This window comes from Caloenas nicobarica, chromosome 6 (assembly GCF_036013445.1).
Source record: "Caloenas nicobarica isolate bCalNic1 chromosome 6, bCalNic1.hap1, whole genome shotgun sequence".
NCBI lineage: Eukaryota > Metazoa > Chordata > Aves > Columbiformes > Columbidae > Caloenas > Caloenas nicobarica.
In genome coordinates this window covers 20,427,484-20,443,459 of record NC_088250.1, presented here as the reverse complement: position 1 = coordinate 20,443,459, position 15,976 = coordinate 20,427,484, and the positions used below count along the sequence as shown (strand labels likewise).

Sequence of the window (15,976 nt, the reverse complement as noted above, 5' to 3'; positions counted from 1 at the left end):
CCAGAGCGGCCCCGCTCCCGCCCGCCGTGCCTCCCGCCGCCACGTGACCCCGCCCCGCAGCGGCAAGATGGCGGCGCCCAGAGCTGTCAGCGCGCTGCGGAGCGGAGGTGAGCGCGCGCCGCGGCCGCCGCGCGCCCGGGGCGCGGGAGGGAGTCGCGGGGCGGATGGGGGGAGAGGCGCGCGCGAGCCGGCGGGGCCGCGGCTGCCGCCTTCCGGTGTCACCGCTGCCGCCTTCCGGTGTCACCGCTGCGCGTGCCCTGGGCGCCCGGCCCCCTCACCTGGCTGGCGCCGGTCAGAGCGGGACAGCGCCCGCGGGGCCGCACCGCACGGGTAAGACACGGGGAGGGGAGCACCGGCTTTGCTGGGATAATTCTTGCTGGGATAATTCTTGCTGGGATAAGTTCGGTGCTCGGTAAAAAGTAATCTGACAGAAGCGCCTATGTTTCTTCTGCCAACCCACTCAGCGGCAGAACTTCTTGCACGTTGGCGCCTCAGTGTACGTGATGGCTTCTCAGGCCCCTCGCTGTCCCATGTCCTCCCAAACTCAGCTTTTCTGCCACATAACCTGTCACAAGTGAATCACTCCCGTGTGTCTGACTTATTAATACGTAAGAACAGTTGTACAAGATGCTGTACTCCGCTGAGAAATGTGTTACCTTATGGACGGAATGTTATTTCTCTCTCATTCCTTCCCCTCAGCGTTTCAGCGTCTTGTGTTAAATAAGATTGGAAGCTCTTGGGGCACCATTCTGTGTTTCTTTTTAACACCTGTTGTAAAATCTTCAATGTGTGAACAGAAGGAAATACCTCAATGATCTTGATGAGAGACTTGTATGATTACTTTTTTTTAAGACTGTCAAACATTTAGTGTTGTAATAGGGCATAGAGTGATCCCAGGTTAATCTTAAATATTAAACTGCTCTGTGCTTTCAGCTAAAGCATAACATTGCCATGCTTTTCAGCTGGCATAACAAAATATCAATTCCTTTTTCTCATGTTATTGATCCTGATCTTCTAATGTACTTTTCATTCTATCCAACAGTCTTGAAAAACACTGGAAAATGTAAAGGCATTTTCTTCATAGTTAATCCTGAATTTTGCAGGGCAGAAGTGCCACATAAGGTTTTTTTCGGTGGTGAAGGCTCATGTTCCCATAAAGAAATTTCAGTTTGACTGGACTCTTGGAATGTGAGCCTCAGCTGAACTCTGGGAAGAGCTGCAACATTTGGCCTTCAGTCTCCTATTTGTTTTATTTCTAACAGGTGTCAAAACCTTCACTCTTTCACACGTGTGCAAGTGTGTGGAACAGAATCACATTTTTTAGTATATAATACCATACAAACAACAGTTTATTTGTTTGAATCTTAGATGAATTGAAATTTGGTGTGCAACTTCATACTGTTCTTCATTATTTCTCTGCAGTTCTGTGTCTGCTGTGTTTTTGCTGTGGATATTGTTTTGGTCATGGGTCCGTGCCCTGCCGCCTCCTCTGGCCCCTCCACACCTAGAAACCCAATGTCTGTCATCCAGTTAAAAGAGCCAAACCGTTTAAATTTGTTAAGCCTTCACACCGTCCCTTCAGGCATCAAACCTTGTTCAGCTGCCCCAGTGGATATGCGTTTTCAGAAGTTGAAAAAGCAAAACTGTCATAGTTCAGACAAGACTGATTAAACTAAATCCAATTTTCTCTGAATTGGACAGTTCAGTATAATTTAATTTGCAAATACTGAAAGACAGAAGTAATTTAAATTAGATTTCTGCTCACCTAAGGGAATCTCTTCTACCTAAATGGAATGAAAATTACTTTTTATAGCCTCTCTTGTGTTTTTTTTAAATTTATTTCTGATGTTATATTTTTATAAATTATGAAAGGAAAGTTTTCTTTATTATGGAACTGTTTCTAGATCTTGGAAGTTTTTATACTGGTTAAATACTTCCTCCACATATCAGAAGGACTTAGGCTAGCTGAAAGAAAATCTTTATTATATTTGAAAAAGAAAATAAGTTGGATGAAAGATTGTAGGAAGTTAAAAAGACAGTCTGTGCCTTTTCAGTATGTATACTGAGAGTTCATTGGAATAGTCTTTGCCTTGCTAGTGTCAGATTTGCAACACTGTCAACCCAAGGAGAAGGTAACCGACTTTGTAAGAGTGTGAGCGGCTCGCACAAACCTTTGTGAAACTCTGCACGCTCTGACACTGTATTTCAGAGTGGCCTTGCAGTGGTTGAACTGCGTTTTAGCTGCCACTCTTTCTTGAACAGTATTTGGAAAGAATTTTACAGGTGATTCACGGACGTGTGAATTGCATTTACCATTTTGTAAAAGAAAAACAAGAAACATCCAGAACATGGACACATCAAATCAGTGTGTCTTGTCATGGTTTGTACTTACAAATAGTGTGGATTTTATGGTGATCCATTGACTAATTACATTGGTCTAATTACATATCAAGACAGTTTCAGGTATTCCAATACTTGTATCTGTGATACTTCATTGGGTAATAAAGTAGAAGACATCAAATAACTGCATGTCTACAAATACAACTTAAATGGTTTAAGGCGTAACAATCTCTTATTGATTTATTAATTTTAGGCAAGTAAATTACTAGAGTAGAAGCCCCTAATTTCTTGTAATGAAGTTTCAGGACTTTAAGCCACTGGAAAATAATTGTTGAGAAGATATCTCTTGTAAAATGAGTTACTTACTGTGTTAATTACTGATAAAATGATTTCTTATCTTGCTTACCTATCTCTAACAATGAATAAGTATTGTGTAGTAATCTATGTGGCATATTGTTAGCCAGACTTTTAAAGTTAATCTACAGTAGGTTGACAGTGTGTGATACATCTCTTAGAAACGTGATACATCTCTTAGACATGTAGTCTGTGTGCACAGGCTGTCCATTTGCTCGTACACGCCTTGTTAAGCCACGTGCAGAACTGGGGATTCATATGCGGGCTCCTAAATGGGTACCAGTAAACCTGGAAACTCCACACTCATATAAAAGCTGTAGCTGTTTCCAGCACCACAGTATGTGAGATGTTGAGAGATGCTTTTCTTCTGCAGATGCAGAGCCTTTAGAAATGTTTGTTGTCAAGATTTTTCTGAGAATGTTACTCTTTTCCCCTCCCTTAGTAAACTGGAGATATTAATACATAAATATGTTTTTAAAACCTCTTTCAAAAAAAGGAGGGGAGCATAGCTGGAGTTTGGTTTTGTTGCAATGCAGCTTCATAGCCTTGCGCTTCTGAGTCTATCTGGAAGTGCCAACTCTCATTAGAAATCAGTATCTTTTTTTTTTTTAATATTAAAGAACATTCTTATTCGTGCTATATAGATCACCAGTTTGGTTCACGGCTCTTGTCAGTAATGCATGGTTGAGTGTTGTCTATACTTCATAGTTAGTCTAGGCAAAATGGAATATTTCAAAGGAATAATAAATGCTTCTCCAGCAGGGTATTTATATGGAAATTGTCAAACTGTGCTGAAGCATTACAAAAGTTAGAAACATTAGTTCAGACCCTGCAGAGAGTGGACTTATAGAAGAAAGTATAGCAAGTGACTGAGGCAATATGAAGTGATTTGGTTTACATCCTGTAGGTAAAGTGCCTATATATAATTTTACTTAGTGTTTTTCTTGGTGAGACATGGCTTTGCCATTGACAATGGTAAAACTGGTAGTCAACTTTTACATTACCATTTTATATTGAACTCTGCATGTTAGTGTACAGAGTGTGCTATGGAGTCTCCAGCTGGGAAGTGGTTAAATAAATCAAGTGACTGCTGTAAATCTCTTCAAATCTCCATTTCCTTGGCTTTTTGATTTCCAGAAACATGGTCAAGATCAAATCAGTTACCTTACTGAATCATATCTATCCAAAGCCATTGCAGTTTCCACCACCTGCAAGGGGAGAGGACTGTCTTCACTCTCTCAGAATCTTTTTTGCAGCAGTTTCTGATATCCCTTTGCCGCCAGTAACCCACTTCTTCCATAGGCAGGAACCAGGACTGGCCAGCGAGTCACCTCCTCACCCACACAGCCTGCTGCAGACAATCTGGCACCTTTCTGAACTGTTAGCAGAAGCAGCATGTCAGCTGAGCTGAGGCATCCTTTGCCCAGTGTGCTTAGTTTCCTTTCCTTTTATATTTCTTTTACTTATTAAATATTTACTCATGATCCAGAATTTATGAAATACCTGCAGTCAGCCTTGTTTCGTGAACGCAGCTGAGGGTGCCTACTGGTCCTGGTGGAAGCAGGGGACACCCCTGTGAAAAATGAGGTATCGAGCTGTATTTTAGGGGAATGTAAGTTCCATTACCTTAACCTTAATTTGAAGTTGATCCGTGTCATTATTGATACTTAGCTGTTTGTGCATTCTGTCTAAATGGGAACCTGTTTTGTTTGGGTTTTGTTGTTTTTTTTTTTTTTTTACTCCTGCATTGGAATTGGAGTTGACATAAAACATTTGACCCAACTTAAGAAATGGAGTGAATTTGAGTTAGAAGATGGAGCAGTAATGGCTGCCTAATAAAAGACTGTTGAGTTTTCCATAAAAACTTTGCTGAATCTTTACTAAGCAGTAATTCTGATGCACACAGTCCATACTTTGCGTTTTGTTAGTTTGCAGCCCTTGATAACGTTCATGGTCTCATGAAATGCGAACTGTTCAATATTTTTAAGAGGAAGTGAAAAAAGGACTCAAAATAAGGTAATTTTCTTTTTTTTCTGAAATCAAAGCATGTATGCCACATTTTTAACTGCCATATGCTACTGAATCAATGTTTCCATCTTTTTGATGATGCATTTTGAAATAGGAGTTACATTTATTTTTTAAAATTGTTGTAGCTTGCCCCTTGATAGTTGTATTTAACCATAAACCATAAACAACATATACGGGATTATTCTCATGTTAAGAATAGATCATAAAAATCTCCTTAGCACTATTAATACTCAAATTCTAAAAGTATTTCTTCATCCATATCTTCATCACAGTTGAAAAGAAACTTAAAAATTTACAATTCAAAAAATTAATCAATGGTAACTTTAAATACTTTTAACCTAATGCTTTTTAAAAAATTAACCATAGCAGATACAGATAACAGTTTTGGGGAAACTTGACTAAATGTCTCCTGGTATTCCAGAATGGTAGTGAAATATGTCCTGTAATTCTGACATCTTTTGGCAGATGAGAAAAAGTGATTGAAAACTTTTGCTAGAGAGTGTTCAAGATCAAATGATGTTTGGCTACACTGTGCAATATATGAGATGGGCAATTAGCTGGAAGAAAATATTAATTCACATTTTCCATTAATTTGTAGACAGACTCACGTCTCCAGAATTTAACATTAGCATTATCAGCTGTAAATGATGCACGGTGCAAGTTCAAACCACTTGATTGTAGTACATTTTTAACATTTTTCAAATGATCCTAAGGCAGTTTCATCCCTGCCTTGAAAATAATCAGGCAGACAAGGAATTATTCCCATTTCAACAGTGCAGCAATGAGTAACTCTGGGGAAGACATGCACTTTCATGGTCTGAGGCATGAGAGAAAAAATATTCCCCTTTCAATAAAGTGTTTAATTGTTCTCTTCTTTCAGTCGAGAGGTAATGTATTGTTGGCAGCACACAGCCCCTTTGTTCTGACAAGATCTATCACTTCTGGCTGTGGGTGGATTTGTAGGGTGTGGTTTCTCAATCAGCGTTAGCTAAGATTGCCTTTAAACGAAGGGAAGTCATTCGCAGATATCCAGCCATGGCTGAGAGGGATCAGCTTGTGGATCTACTTGAAAACCAGCCGCGGCGGTGGGAGCTGTGTCCGGGTTGGCAGCTCCCTGCTCCTGTTTGATGCAGGAGGGAGGGCGGCTTATAAAGCAGCAGCTTTGCTGACCCCCACCTGCTCAGGTAGCCGTTCATCACAATACATAAAAGGTCTTTTCTTCTTTGTAGGAAGGTTCCCATTGACCTGGTGCTAGAGCACCACCATTGCAGTTAAAACTAAAACCCACACAGAGACAAAATTCATGACAAGTTCTGAAGAATACTTAGTTTCAGCCTTTTGTGAATACTTTCTCTGCTCTATGTGCCTTGCGTCTTGGGTGGCCAGAGCCCAGGTAGCGCCCTACATCTGCCAGTACTGAGCTTGTGACAAATATATTGCACAGGTACATTTTTAGATACCAGAAGTTAAGTGAGTTAGGCCTAGCTGTAATCCTGCAGGCAAAATTGAACTGGTTTGGAACTATGTATTTACATGTATCATTTTCCATTTTGCAGCGTTTTCCTTAAAGTTCACCTGGACCTTTCCCTAAGCAGAAAGGAACTGCTTTCTCTTTCCATTCCCATCACAGAGCTCTGAAACTTTGCCACTGTCTGCAGCAGCTCACCGCCCTGGTGCAGTGATTCTCCATAAGGGCTGGTGTCCGGCTGGCTACCAACCCTGAAAGAAAATACCAGAAAGCTCTGGGAAAGCCTCTACCAAGAAACTGGGATGCCCCATCATAGAGACTTGACTTGCTGACATGTTTCCAAAATAGGTTTTACAGTGCTCTCTGTCCTCAGAGTTAGATGTGGGGATGTCTGTGAGCAAGGAGCACTCCCTGTTTGCATGAACAACTTCTGTGTCACCTGCCAGAGGCTGTTGTCCTTATCTGACTTTTCCTTACCTGGCTTCAGCTATAGAAGCCAAGGCTTGAAATAATACCATGTAATAGGGTGGAAAGTCACGTCTGTGATTTGTATTCCAGGTGCACAGTTCCGTGCTGGCTTTGGGCAGCATAAAAGGAAAACTTTGTCTCTTACTGACGGGGTAGGTCTCTTCAGGCTCACAAATGCGGCGTTAACCAACACACAACTCATAGTGTGACTCTGCAGAGAAGCGAATGACAGATTTAACTTCTCTATGCTTATACAGCAAATCGATGGAATAAAGGATACTGCTTCACAATCTCTAGAGGTTAAACCAAAGAGAAGAAAGATACAGACTCTTAAAATCTCCACAAGATGACCCTGCCGAGCCTACGTACAGGATCGAACTGCAAGTGAAGTCTCTGGCTTCTTGGTTCTTCCACGTTCTGTTACTTAAAGTATCAGGAATAGCGGCAGAGTGTATCACAGGTCTCTGCTGGTCTCTAAGCTTGTTTACTGTAATATGTAGCCTTTGAAGAGAAAGAATGAAGAACTGAATCATCCCTAAAAGAAATTCTGGGCCTCAAATTGTGAATTATATTATATTTCAGAGCAGATAGCTCCTCTAACCAAAATCACAGGATCGGATGCCCTATGAGCATATAACATTTTTTTGCCTCCAAGAGCTGGCAGCACAGGAAGGTATGGCAGACAAAAGGGACTGAAATTGTGAGCCCTAGCTGATGGATGGAGAAACTGTAGTGCCGAGGGAGTAATTTGTGGAGGGTCTGGTGGCAGCGCGGCATTGACAGAATGAAATGGGGCCTGGGGGCTGCCCTGACGCCTGCTGCTCCCAAGCTACCAGGCTAACATGCAGTTTAACCATGGACGTACGTGAAGTAGCTTTCTACATTTAGACACCACATTCCTTTTACTCAGGCTCTTGCACTGGATTACCCTACCTAGACCAGGAGCTGGATTTAAGGCATACACAAAATCAACGTACCGCGTGTCTGTGAAGTTTAGCGATTGTGTGTTGTGGGTGTCCTCTAGTTGTGTAGGGGAAACTGAACTGAGCTGGTCTGACATGCTTCCCCTTGTTTCTTGTGTGGTTTTCTACATAGAGCTGGAGTTGGAGTGTAAGGTTGAGGCCACAAAAAAAAAAAAAAAAGCTGTTTCAGTGGTTGAATGGCCATACCATCGTGTCATGGTGGTTTTATTTTTTTTTATTTTATTTTATTTATGCTGGAGGGAACGTGGGTTTCTACTGAAGTCACACTGAAGACAGGCTGCTTCTCATTTTGAATCTCTTCTGGTGCTAAAGCTGCAGGGGAGGTCTATGTTGTGAAACCTAAGCTGGTTTTCGTTCCCAGCATATTTAGTCATATTAGATATAATGTTCTGGTTGTAATGGTTGTGAATCCTGAGGAAATTCAAGCGGAAGCTTGGGAATTTTTCAGGAGCAGTCTTCAGTGACAGATCTGCTGGTCCATTGCAAGCTATGATTTCAAAGCAGTGCTTGTTTGTGCGTGCAGTCTGTAAAGGGCCTTTTCCATGCTGACACCACCTGTGGGATCCCTAGTTACAATGATCTTCTCCGTTTGGGGTTGTATAATTTTCCCCCTTTTTTTCGTTCCTTCTTCTTTCTCCCCCGCTCTCAAACAAGCACATTCCTACAGCATGTGGAAAGGCACCACTGTCAAGACAGACTTGCTGCCTCTTTTTCTCTTTGACAGTTTGACGTGGTGATGTGCCAACCCTGGATAGCTTGCGTTGCTTCTAGACACCACATCCCACTGCTGTCAATCTAGCAATATTTATTAGCATTAAAATTTAATTTGAAAATATTTTGAAGTAATGCGATGGGAGGGGGAGTAGGTTACAGGGCAATTGCCTTTTTTTTTTTTTTCCTTTTTCTTTTTTTTCTTTTTGACATTGTGCCTGTTCAAGCTGTGTGCATTTATCACAGTGGTTTCTTTCCTAAGTATTTCTATGTAAAATCAGTGTTTGTTACAATATACTTGTGTGCCCAGTCTTTCATATTACATATATGAAAAGAGAAAGTATAGAAGGAGCGATCTCTACATTGTACACTCTCTGCCTTACAGTTTTTGCGTCCTGTAGAAGAGGCTGTTTGGCTAGAGCACTGTTTTAATTTCATTTTTTAGTTTTCAGTTACGCATTTCTGGAGTCTCCCTGACCATGACTGTTACCTGATGGCGCCTATATTTCATCAAGTTTAGACAAGCAGTCTACCTGGACTTAGGCCCAGAGGAGCTGCTGTAACTGATGAACATGATCCTCTCTGTGCCGGAATCCAAGACCTGTAGTACCACAGTTCCCAAGGGAATTGAAAGAAAACTGTGTTCAAGCCTCGCCTCCTGCATTTTTAATTTTCTTTGTTGTTTTTATGTAGTATTGCCTTGTACTGATGGGTAGTGTACCTCTCCATGAGTAAAATCTGGTTTTAGTTCGTTGGTAATTAGGAGAAAAGATTCTTTTTAACCCAGACTGAAAACAGAAGCAGGGAAGAGCAAGAACAGAGGCAGCAACAGAAGTTACTCTGACATCTCTTGATTTCTGCTTACAAATAAAGTGACAAGTTATTAAACAAAATAACAAAAAATGTTGCATCACTAGTGTTATCATGTTGTGAAGTTTTTTTTACTACATTATCATTTTTATGCTTCCAGATTTTAGTGGAGGCAATTGCATATTTTGATTCTGTTCTTGTATGTTTCCCTTTAATCTGTTTCATTCTGTTATAAAGGCTGCATTACATAAACATTATATATTATTTTAGCTGCAGATTACTACCCTGGTGGATTTTTTTCATTTAGAAAATGTTTGTAGAATTTTTTTATGATTGAACAGTGAGTGTTAGCGTTTAGTCTAATTAAATTTAATTGCATTTCCTGTATGTTTTAGTTTGCTCTTATGCCTTTATTTTCTTCAGGATTTGTAAATCTGACTTTTTTTTTTAAAAAAGCATGGAGTTGGCAGTCAGATACAAGCCCACTTTAAAGCAAATGAAATAATTATCTTAAAATTCTTCTAAACGTGAGTAACGTGGTTTCTGCTTAATGATCAAGACCTGTTTCTTTATGTTGTTTTGGATTGTGTGACTTTGGATTGTTAGTTTGTTTTCTTTTGTAAATTTAAAAAATCAAGATGAAGAAGAGTAATTAAAAGCTGCTTCTTTCTTCTTGTTCTAGTTTTGATTTCCAGGTCAACTGGACAGACAGGCAGAACATTACTCTTTTAGCTACATACATTTTTGCCATTGGTCATTTTATCTTTTACTGCTCATATTTACCTTACTAACATGTTATATCATTACTTGTGAAAATACTTTTTTCCCTTATATACTAGGAAAAAGTGTGGGAAAATTTGCCTTCAACTATTTTTTGGTTTTCTGTTGTTGTAACAGTTTATCTGACTGTTTTTCTAAACATGAGTTATTTACCCTGGGAGTAACTACAGTGGCTGGAGAACTTGTAAAGCTCTGCATGTGAATGTGAAGACTGAACAGATAAGGATTCTCAGATTTACTTATTTAAATCTAGTGAGTAACAAACATCTGAAATAAAGATATCATTACTAAAAATTCATGATTCTTTTTCTCTGGGTATGGGAATAGAGGGTCTGCAGTAGCAAAGTCCAGGTATTGTATTACAGTTCATATCTTTCAGACTTCTTGTCTGCACCAGGTTTGACATTTCTGACGTTTAAAAAGAAAAAAAAAAGGCATGTAAAAAAGTTCTATCAGATATCTTTAAACCTCAAAAAGGTAAAAGTACAATTGTGGTATAATCACATTAAGAATATTTTTCCAGTCACCAGCAAGGGAGCGAGTCACTGTTCTTGCTAGACAAAGTTCATTCTCTTTTTGTTAGTTAGAGAATGCCTGAGGAGTGAAGCTGTTTTCTTGCATCACGGCCGCACTCAGAGGCCGGTGGCTTCAGGTTTCTGTTGTCTGAATTGTAGGAGTCTCCTGCTCTGGAGACTCTGCAGCAGTTTACGAAATAAGTAGGTGAGAGAGGCAGAGGCTTTTGGCAGCACAGAGGCTCTGTCAGCTCACTGCTCAGTGGCAAATCAGTTTGAGAACGTATGTCGCAAATCTCACCTTTGTGTCTCATGGACTTCCCACTTGTTGGGGTCGGTGCGCCTGGTGGGACCTGGATTTGGGGGCTGGTGGTTTGGGTGGCCTCGGGTAAACCATTGAACTTTTTGTGTCTTTCCACACCTACAATGCAGATATTTATCTACCTTCCAGGTGTGTTGGTTGAGATTAATGAGTTGTTTGTAAAGCACTTTGAAGATGAAAAGCACTATAAAAATGCTAAGTAGTATTATGTATGAGCTCTTGAGTGCATAGTGGCTGTTTGCCTGCCAGTATTTAAAGCAATTTGTTGCACACTAAGTACGAAAGGCACTGTATGAAGTCAAGTTCTAGTTTCCATTTAAGAAAAGTCACTCATATTTTGTGTTCAGCGATTCAGGTCACACCATTGGTATTATCTAGAGTGAAAACAGACTCTGGAAGATTTTTTTAAGAGGAACTGTTTCAAAACTTTTAAAACCAGGTTATTATATAAAAGGAGTTTCATCTCTTTCGGTCATTTCTTACCCTCTCTATATGTCTTGGGTTTTGTTTGCCAAATTCCCAGATCTTCTACCTTCCCCCATTTTGCCAAATTATTTTTCTGTCCCTTCTTACGCTTCTGTCTGAACTGCTGTAAGTTTTCTGTCCCTGACCTTTCCGTCCATCTCCACAGTTGTCACCAAAGCTCCTGTTGTTTGCACCACCTCCGCTCAGCAGCTCTTGCCACGTTGCACAGATTTCCTCAGCCCTTCATCTACCCGTCCCTCACTTTGGGCATTCGTGCACCCAGGCTGCCCCAGCGCTCCTGCCCCAGGGACTCTCCCACCCTGGGCACTCACTGCCAGCCAGTGCTGCACAGCAAGATGCTCTTCTTCAGGTGCTTCTCCAATAAACATCAGAGTGAACTGCCTGCCGGACTGGCAGAAACATCCACAGATGGGGCAACATTGCTCTGTGTCTGAGAGCAGATCTGTCTGCCTGTGACCTCTTGGTTCATTCATCTTCAAGCTTTTTGAGCACAGGTTTTGCTAAGCATCCTCCAGCGGCGATGTTGACTCCCACGTCGGGAGCTGGAACAAATTGACATGAACTTGCTTTCTAAAAAAAAGTCTTTTCACAGTCTTTGGGTGTGGCCGTCAAATTTCAAGGTTTCCTCGAAAAACAAGTTGAGAACAACTGCATCTTGTTTATTATGTATCAGCACCATGTAGTCTATCCGGCTTGCATAATAAAATACTCACTTTGGCCCCAATCTTGATTTACTGCATCGGGTTAGAGATGTGAAAGAAACAAATGCCCCATCTTAAAAAGATTCACACTCATATATAATTACGTAAGAGCAGTCCCCTTCACTTTTTAATATGTGTCACATAACCAGAATAGTACATGTTTTAATAGTAAAATATGAGAGAGTAAGCATGAAAATTTGTATACCACAGGGTAAGGTCTTGTAGTTTATTAGATGCAATTCAGGCAGGAAAATATAGTATGTGGCTATGTTTAGTATGATAAGAAGTGTCAGAATTCTCTATTTTGTCTTAGTTATTGGATTATCTTGCTATATTTTTTAAAAGGATCTAGGAGAAATCATTTCAGGTAACATTTACAAGCTGCACTCTTCATTGGCAAAGGACATTATACATGTGATCACTGGCTGTTCCTCGGAGGTAGTTCCTGCAAATGTTCCTGGACAAGAGAAGTTTTGATTTTTTGTTTGTTTGTTTTTAATTCCTTTAAGATAGTTCATATTAAAAACATTATTTGAGTGGAAAACAATCTGGAAGTATTTTATGACGTAGAAACAAAGTATGGAAAGTTTGTTTGTTTATTTTGTTAAATGACCAATTCCCTGGGGAGTTCTCTTTCTAGAGCCGTTGCCCTTTCCAAATCAATAGATAGATGTCTTTCTCTTCTTAATTTCTGAACAAAGAGGAAAATGTTGGAAATGAAGTGTTCAACAAACTGCTCCACTGCATGGAAGCCTTAGAAAAGGAGAATAAAGGGCTCTTCAGAGCTCCTCAGAGGTCTTTTGGCAGGCGCACTCTGTAGCGTGCAGCCTGAGAAAACTTTCATGAGTGTTTTTGAAAGTCGTACTGTTCTCTTTCGGGTTTAGATAACAAATAACAAGGCACTCTAACCAGCTGTATAAAGCCTCCAACTTTCACATTTTAAAGATGTTTACTTAGGAATTTCAACCATAAATGCCTCTGTTTAAAGCTTTGTTTCAATTTTAGATTGAGTTCATTTTGAACCATGAAGGACTATTGCAGTAAATAACATGATCTAAATTTGTACATTAACACTTACGGCATGTCCAATGTTCTCTAAAAGGATGTGTACATTTCTCAGGTTATCTATTTCATGTTAAGTTGTACATAAACTTAAATTAGGTCCTGCCTTGTGTATTTTTTAAGTTATGAAAGTCAACAGACATGGCATAACATTGAAAGAAAATGGCAAAGAAATTGTTTGTTTCTCACATAAATTCCAGTTGTTCAGTCTCAGATTTTCTGATAGACACAGGTGAAGACTGAGTTGGAAAATGGCAACAGTGAGCTCCTAACTTCCTTCAACGAGTCATTAAAATGAGGTACTTTATGTAACAGATGGTGTGGTCACTTCAGATCTGCTTGTGTGCAGCTTGGGTTTAAATGTGCTTGTGAACTCCTCTAGAGTTGTTGAGGTCCTTCTCCACTGCACAAAGTAGATAGTCATCTTGCAAAGACGTCTTGGTTTGACGCTGAGATGAGGTGTTGCCCACAGTGGTTTGTGGAGGTCTGAGAATCAAGTCACACTCTTGCATCGTGGATAAAATGGGAGGTGGTGACAAGGCTTAATTTCATTGCCTTGTGCTTTCTGAACTAGCACCTGTGAGGTGACAAGGCAGGTCTCACTTCTCAGGGCTGTTTCTGGTTGTTCTGCATGGATTATTATTAACATACTTCTTATGACTCATAACAGAGACTTTAAGGAAATGGGTGTTCTTTAAATAAATAAATAAAGTAGTGGGGCTTGTCACAGTTTGTAAAGATTTGTTTGTGCTCTGGTAGACCCTACTATTTCAACAGGTCAGCTCATGAGAAGAATTCTCTTCCAGGAAAGCTTACATTGGTTCCTCTGAAAGATCAAGTTGTACCAGCAAGAATTATTTTGCTGGTATAGCTCTGTCCCAGGGGTTTTCTGAGTGCTATCGTTACATTGTCAAAGAGGTTTGGGTTGTAGAGTACTCTCCTTAACTAATACATGTTTTCTGGCAAAACTATAATTGCAGAGCAACCCAAGGTCTGCAGGAGAAGACAGAAGACTTAAAGACAGTCCTGCATTTGTTCATTCGAGGTCTGTTGTGTCCAAATAATTCTTCTGTAAAAACTGTTTCACAAAATCAGGTATAGAATAAGGTAGCTGCTAGACAAACTTTGGCAGCTTTTGCTGTGGCAGTATCCCCAGCTGTAGGACCCAGCTGGAGGTTGCAAATGGGTTGGTGGGAGGTTGCCAGCTGGAAGTTCAGCCAGCTGAAAATAATCGGCTGGGGTGGCTGGAATAAAGGCACCAATTCTGTCACCTCTGGTGTGAGAAGTGGTGATGCTGAACTGCCAGGCATCACACAGTGAGCAGGCACGGTGGAGGCACAGACACATCTCTTCTACTGACTGTGCGGCTGCAACGGCAGCAGCCAAGTCTGAGTTAACTTTGCTGTAGCTGTTTGCTCAGCGAATGTGGATCGGGAGCCCTGATGTGTATAAAGTTGTGGCCAGGGTCATAAAATTTGAATTCACAGTCACATCACTTTGCAGGCCATGCAGGAGCATTGGAATGGACTTTACATTTCCCATGATTAAAATATGCAGCAAGAGTCTTAGCGCATAATTGACTGAATTTGCTAATTTGGGAGTGACTTTAGAGTCAAAAGGAGGTGAGACCTCCCCCTGCGCATGTCTCGGCTACAATTTTGTCAATACACGTGACTTCTATTATCACATCTTTCATATACTTTAACACCAAAGTGTCCCACTTAGAATTTATCCAGGTGTTGGACCAAAGTCTGGCAAGGGACAGACCAAAGATAGGAAGTTGAACACAAAAGGTGCCTGGTTCTGTGGCTGGGCTTCCACAGAAAGTCAGGGGAGCACTACCAGTGCTTACTTCAGAGTTGAGGCTTTTATATTCTCTCTGTCTAGCTCTATTTTATAATCCTCAGAATAATTTAATAGTGCACCATGAATCACATCTGGATAGAGGTTTAATGGACAGCTTCACTGAACTGATTTTTTAATGAGAAAAATAGTTCCTTTGCAGCTGAAATCACCAGTAAAATGGAGGCATCGGTGTTGCCCCATGCAGATCCACAGGTTTAGTAAAGCACCGGTAAGATTCATCCGTGCTGTCATCGAATTTACAAGGGGCTGTCAGGATCACTGGCCTTTCTTAACAGCACTGGTGTGTACTTCTTGCCACATGCATGGCTTTACTACTAGCCCATTTTTTGTCTTTTCAGTTCTCCCTGTGAGAAATGCAGTATGTGCCTGTGTCTCGCCTAACACACAGACAGCTATGCAGCCTTCTCTTCCAGTCATGTTAAATTTTGCTTAGAAGTAAAAAGGCCCTTTCTTTTTGGTATCAAATTGAATGGGAAGCCTTTGCAAAACTTTTTATCCAATTAATATCTTTACAGATTTTGTCTCTTGTGTCATTTCTGCCTCCAGAGCTCTTTCTATCTAACCAAAGCTCCAAATAAATAACTAAATACATGTGAGCTGTGTTCTGGTTGAAACTTTTCCTCACTTGAAAGCAACTGGCACTGTCAGAGCAGCTGGGAGATCCAGCTGTGGGCTCCAGTTGCTGCCCACACAGGTCTGTCTCTCCAGTGGGCGATAGGATTGCAAATCTGTATATTTGAACCACAGACCTGTAACAACAACAAAAAAAGAGAGTTGAGGTGGATATTTGACAAATCACGCAAGATAATGTAAAAGTTCTGAGTTGAGTTTGCAAATTAGTAACTGGTTAAGTGGGATGTCCCTGTGGAGAATTTTGTGGATTGCTGCCCGGCTTTGCAGGCAGGGTAGCTAAGCCTGCGCTGAAGAAACGCCTGTCATATTTAGCTGGCAAGTTAGATTATCTTCACCTTGTGGAAAGCAGAACATTTATTACTTCTTATAGATTTACTATCTCTGCAGTAAATCCTTTTCAGTCTAGAAAAAGGAGTTGGAGACCTAATATCTTGTGAAGACCCTTTGCTTAC

The 15,976-nt window shown here is 40.7% G+C and overlaps 1 protein-coding gene across 1 annotated transcript in view; it reads left to right on the top strand.

The window, feature by feature from the left end:
• METAP1D (methionyl aminopeptidase type 1D, mitochondrial) overlaps positions 1-15,976 on the top strand; it is a 48,707-nt gene continuing 32,731 nt past the window's right edge. Inside the window, exon 1 of the mRNA XM_065637303.1 lies at positions 1-107. Within this exon, the coding sequence (XP_065493375.1) occupies positions 68-107 (40 nt within the window). The 5' untranslated portion in view covers positions 1-67. The remainder of the gene's footprint in view (positions 108-15,976) is intronic.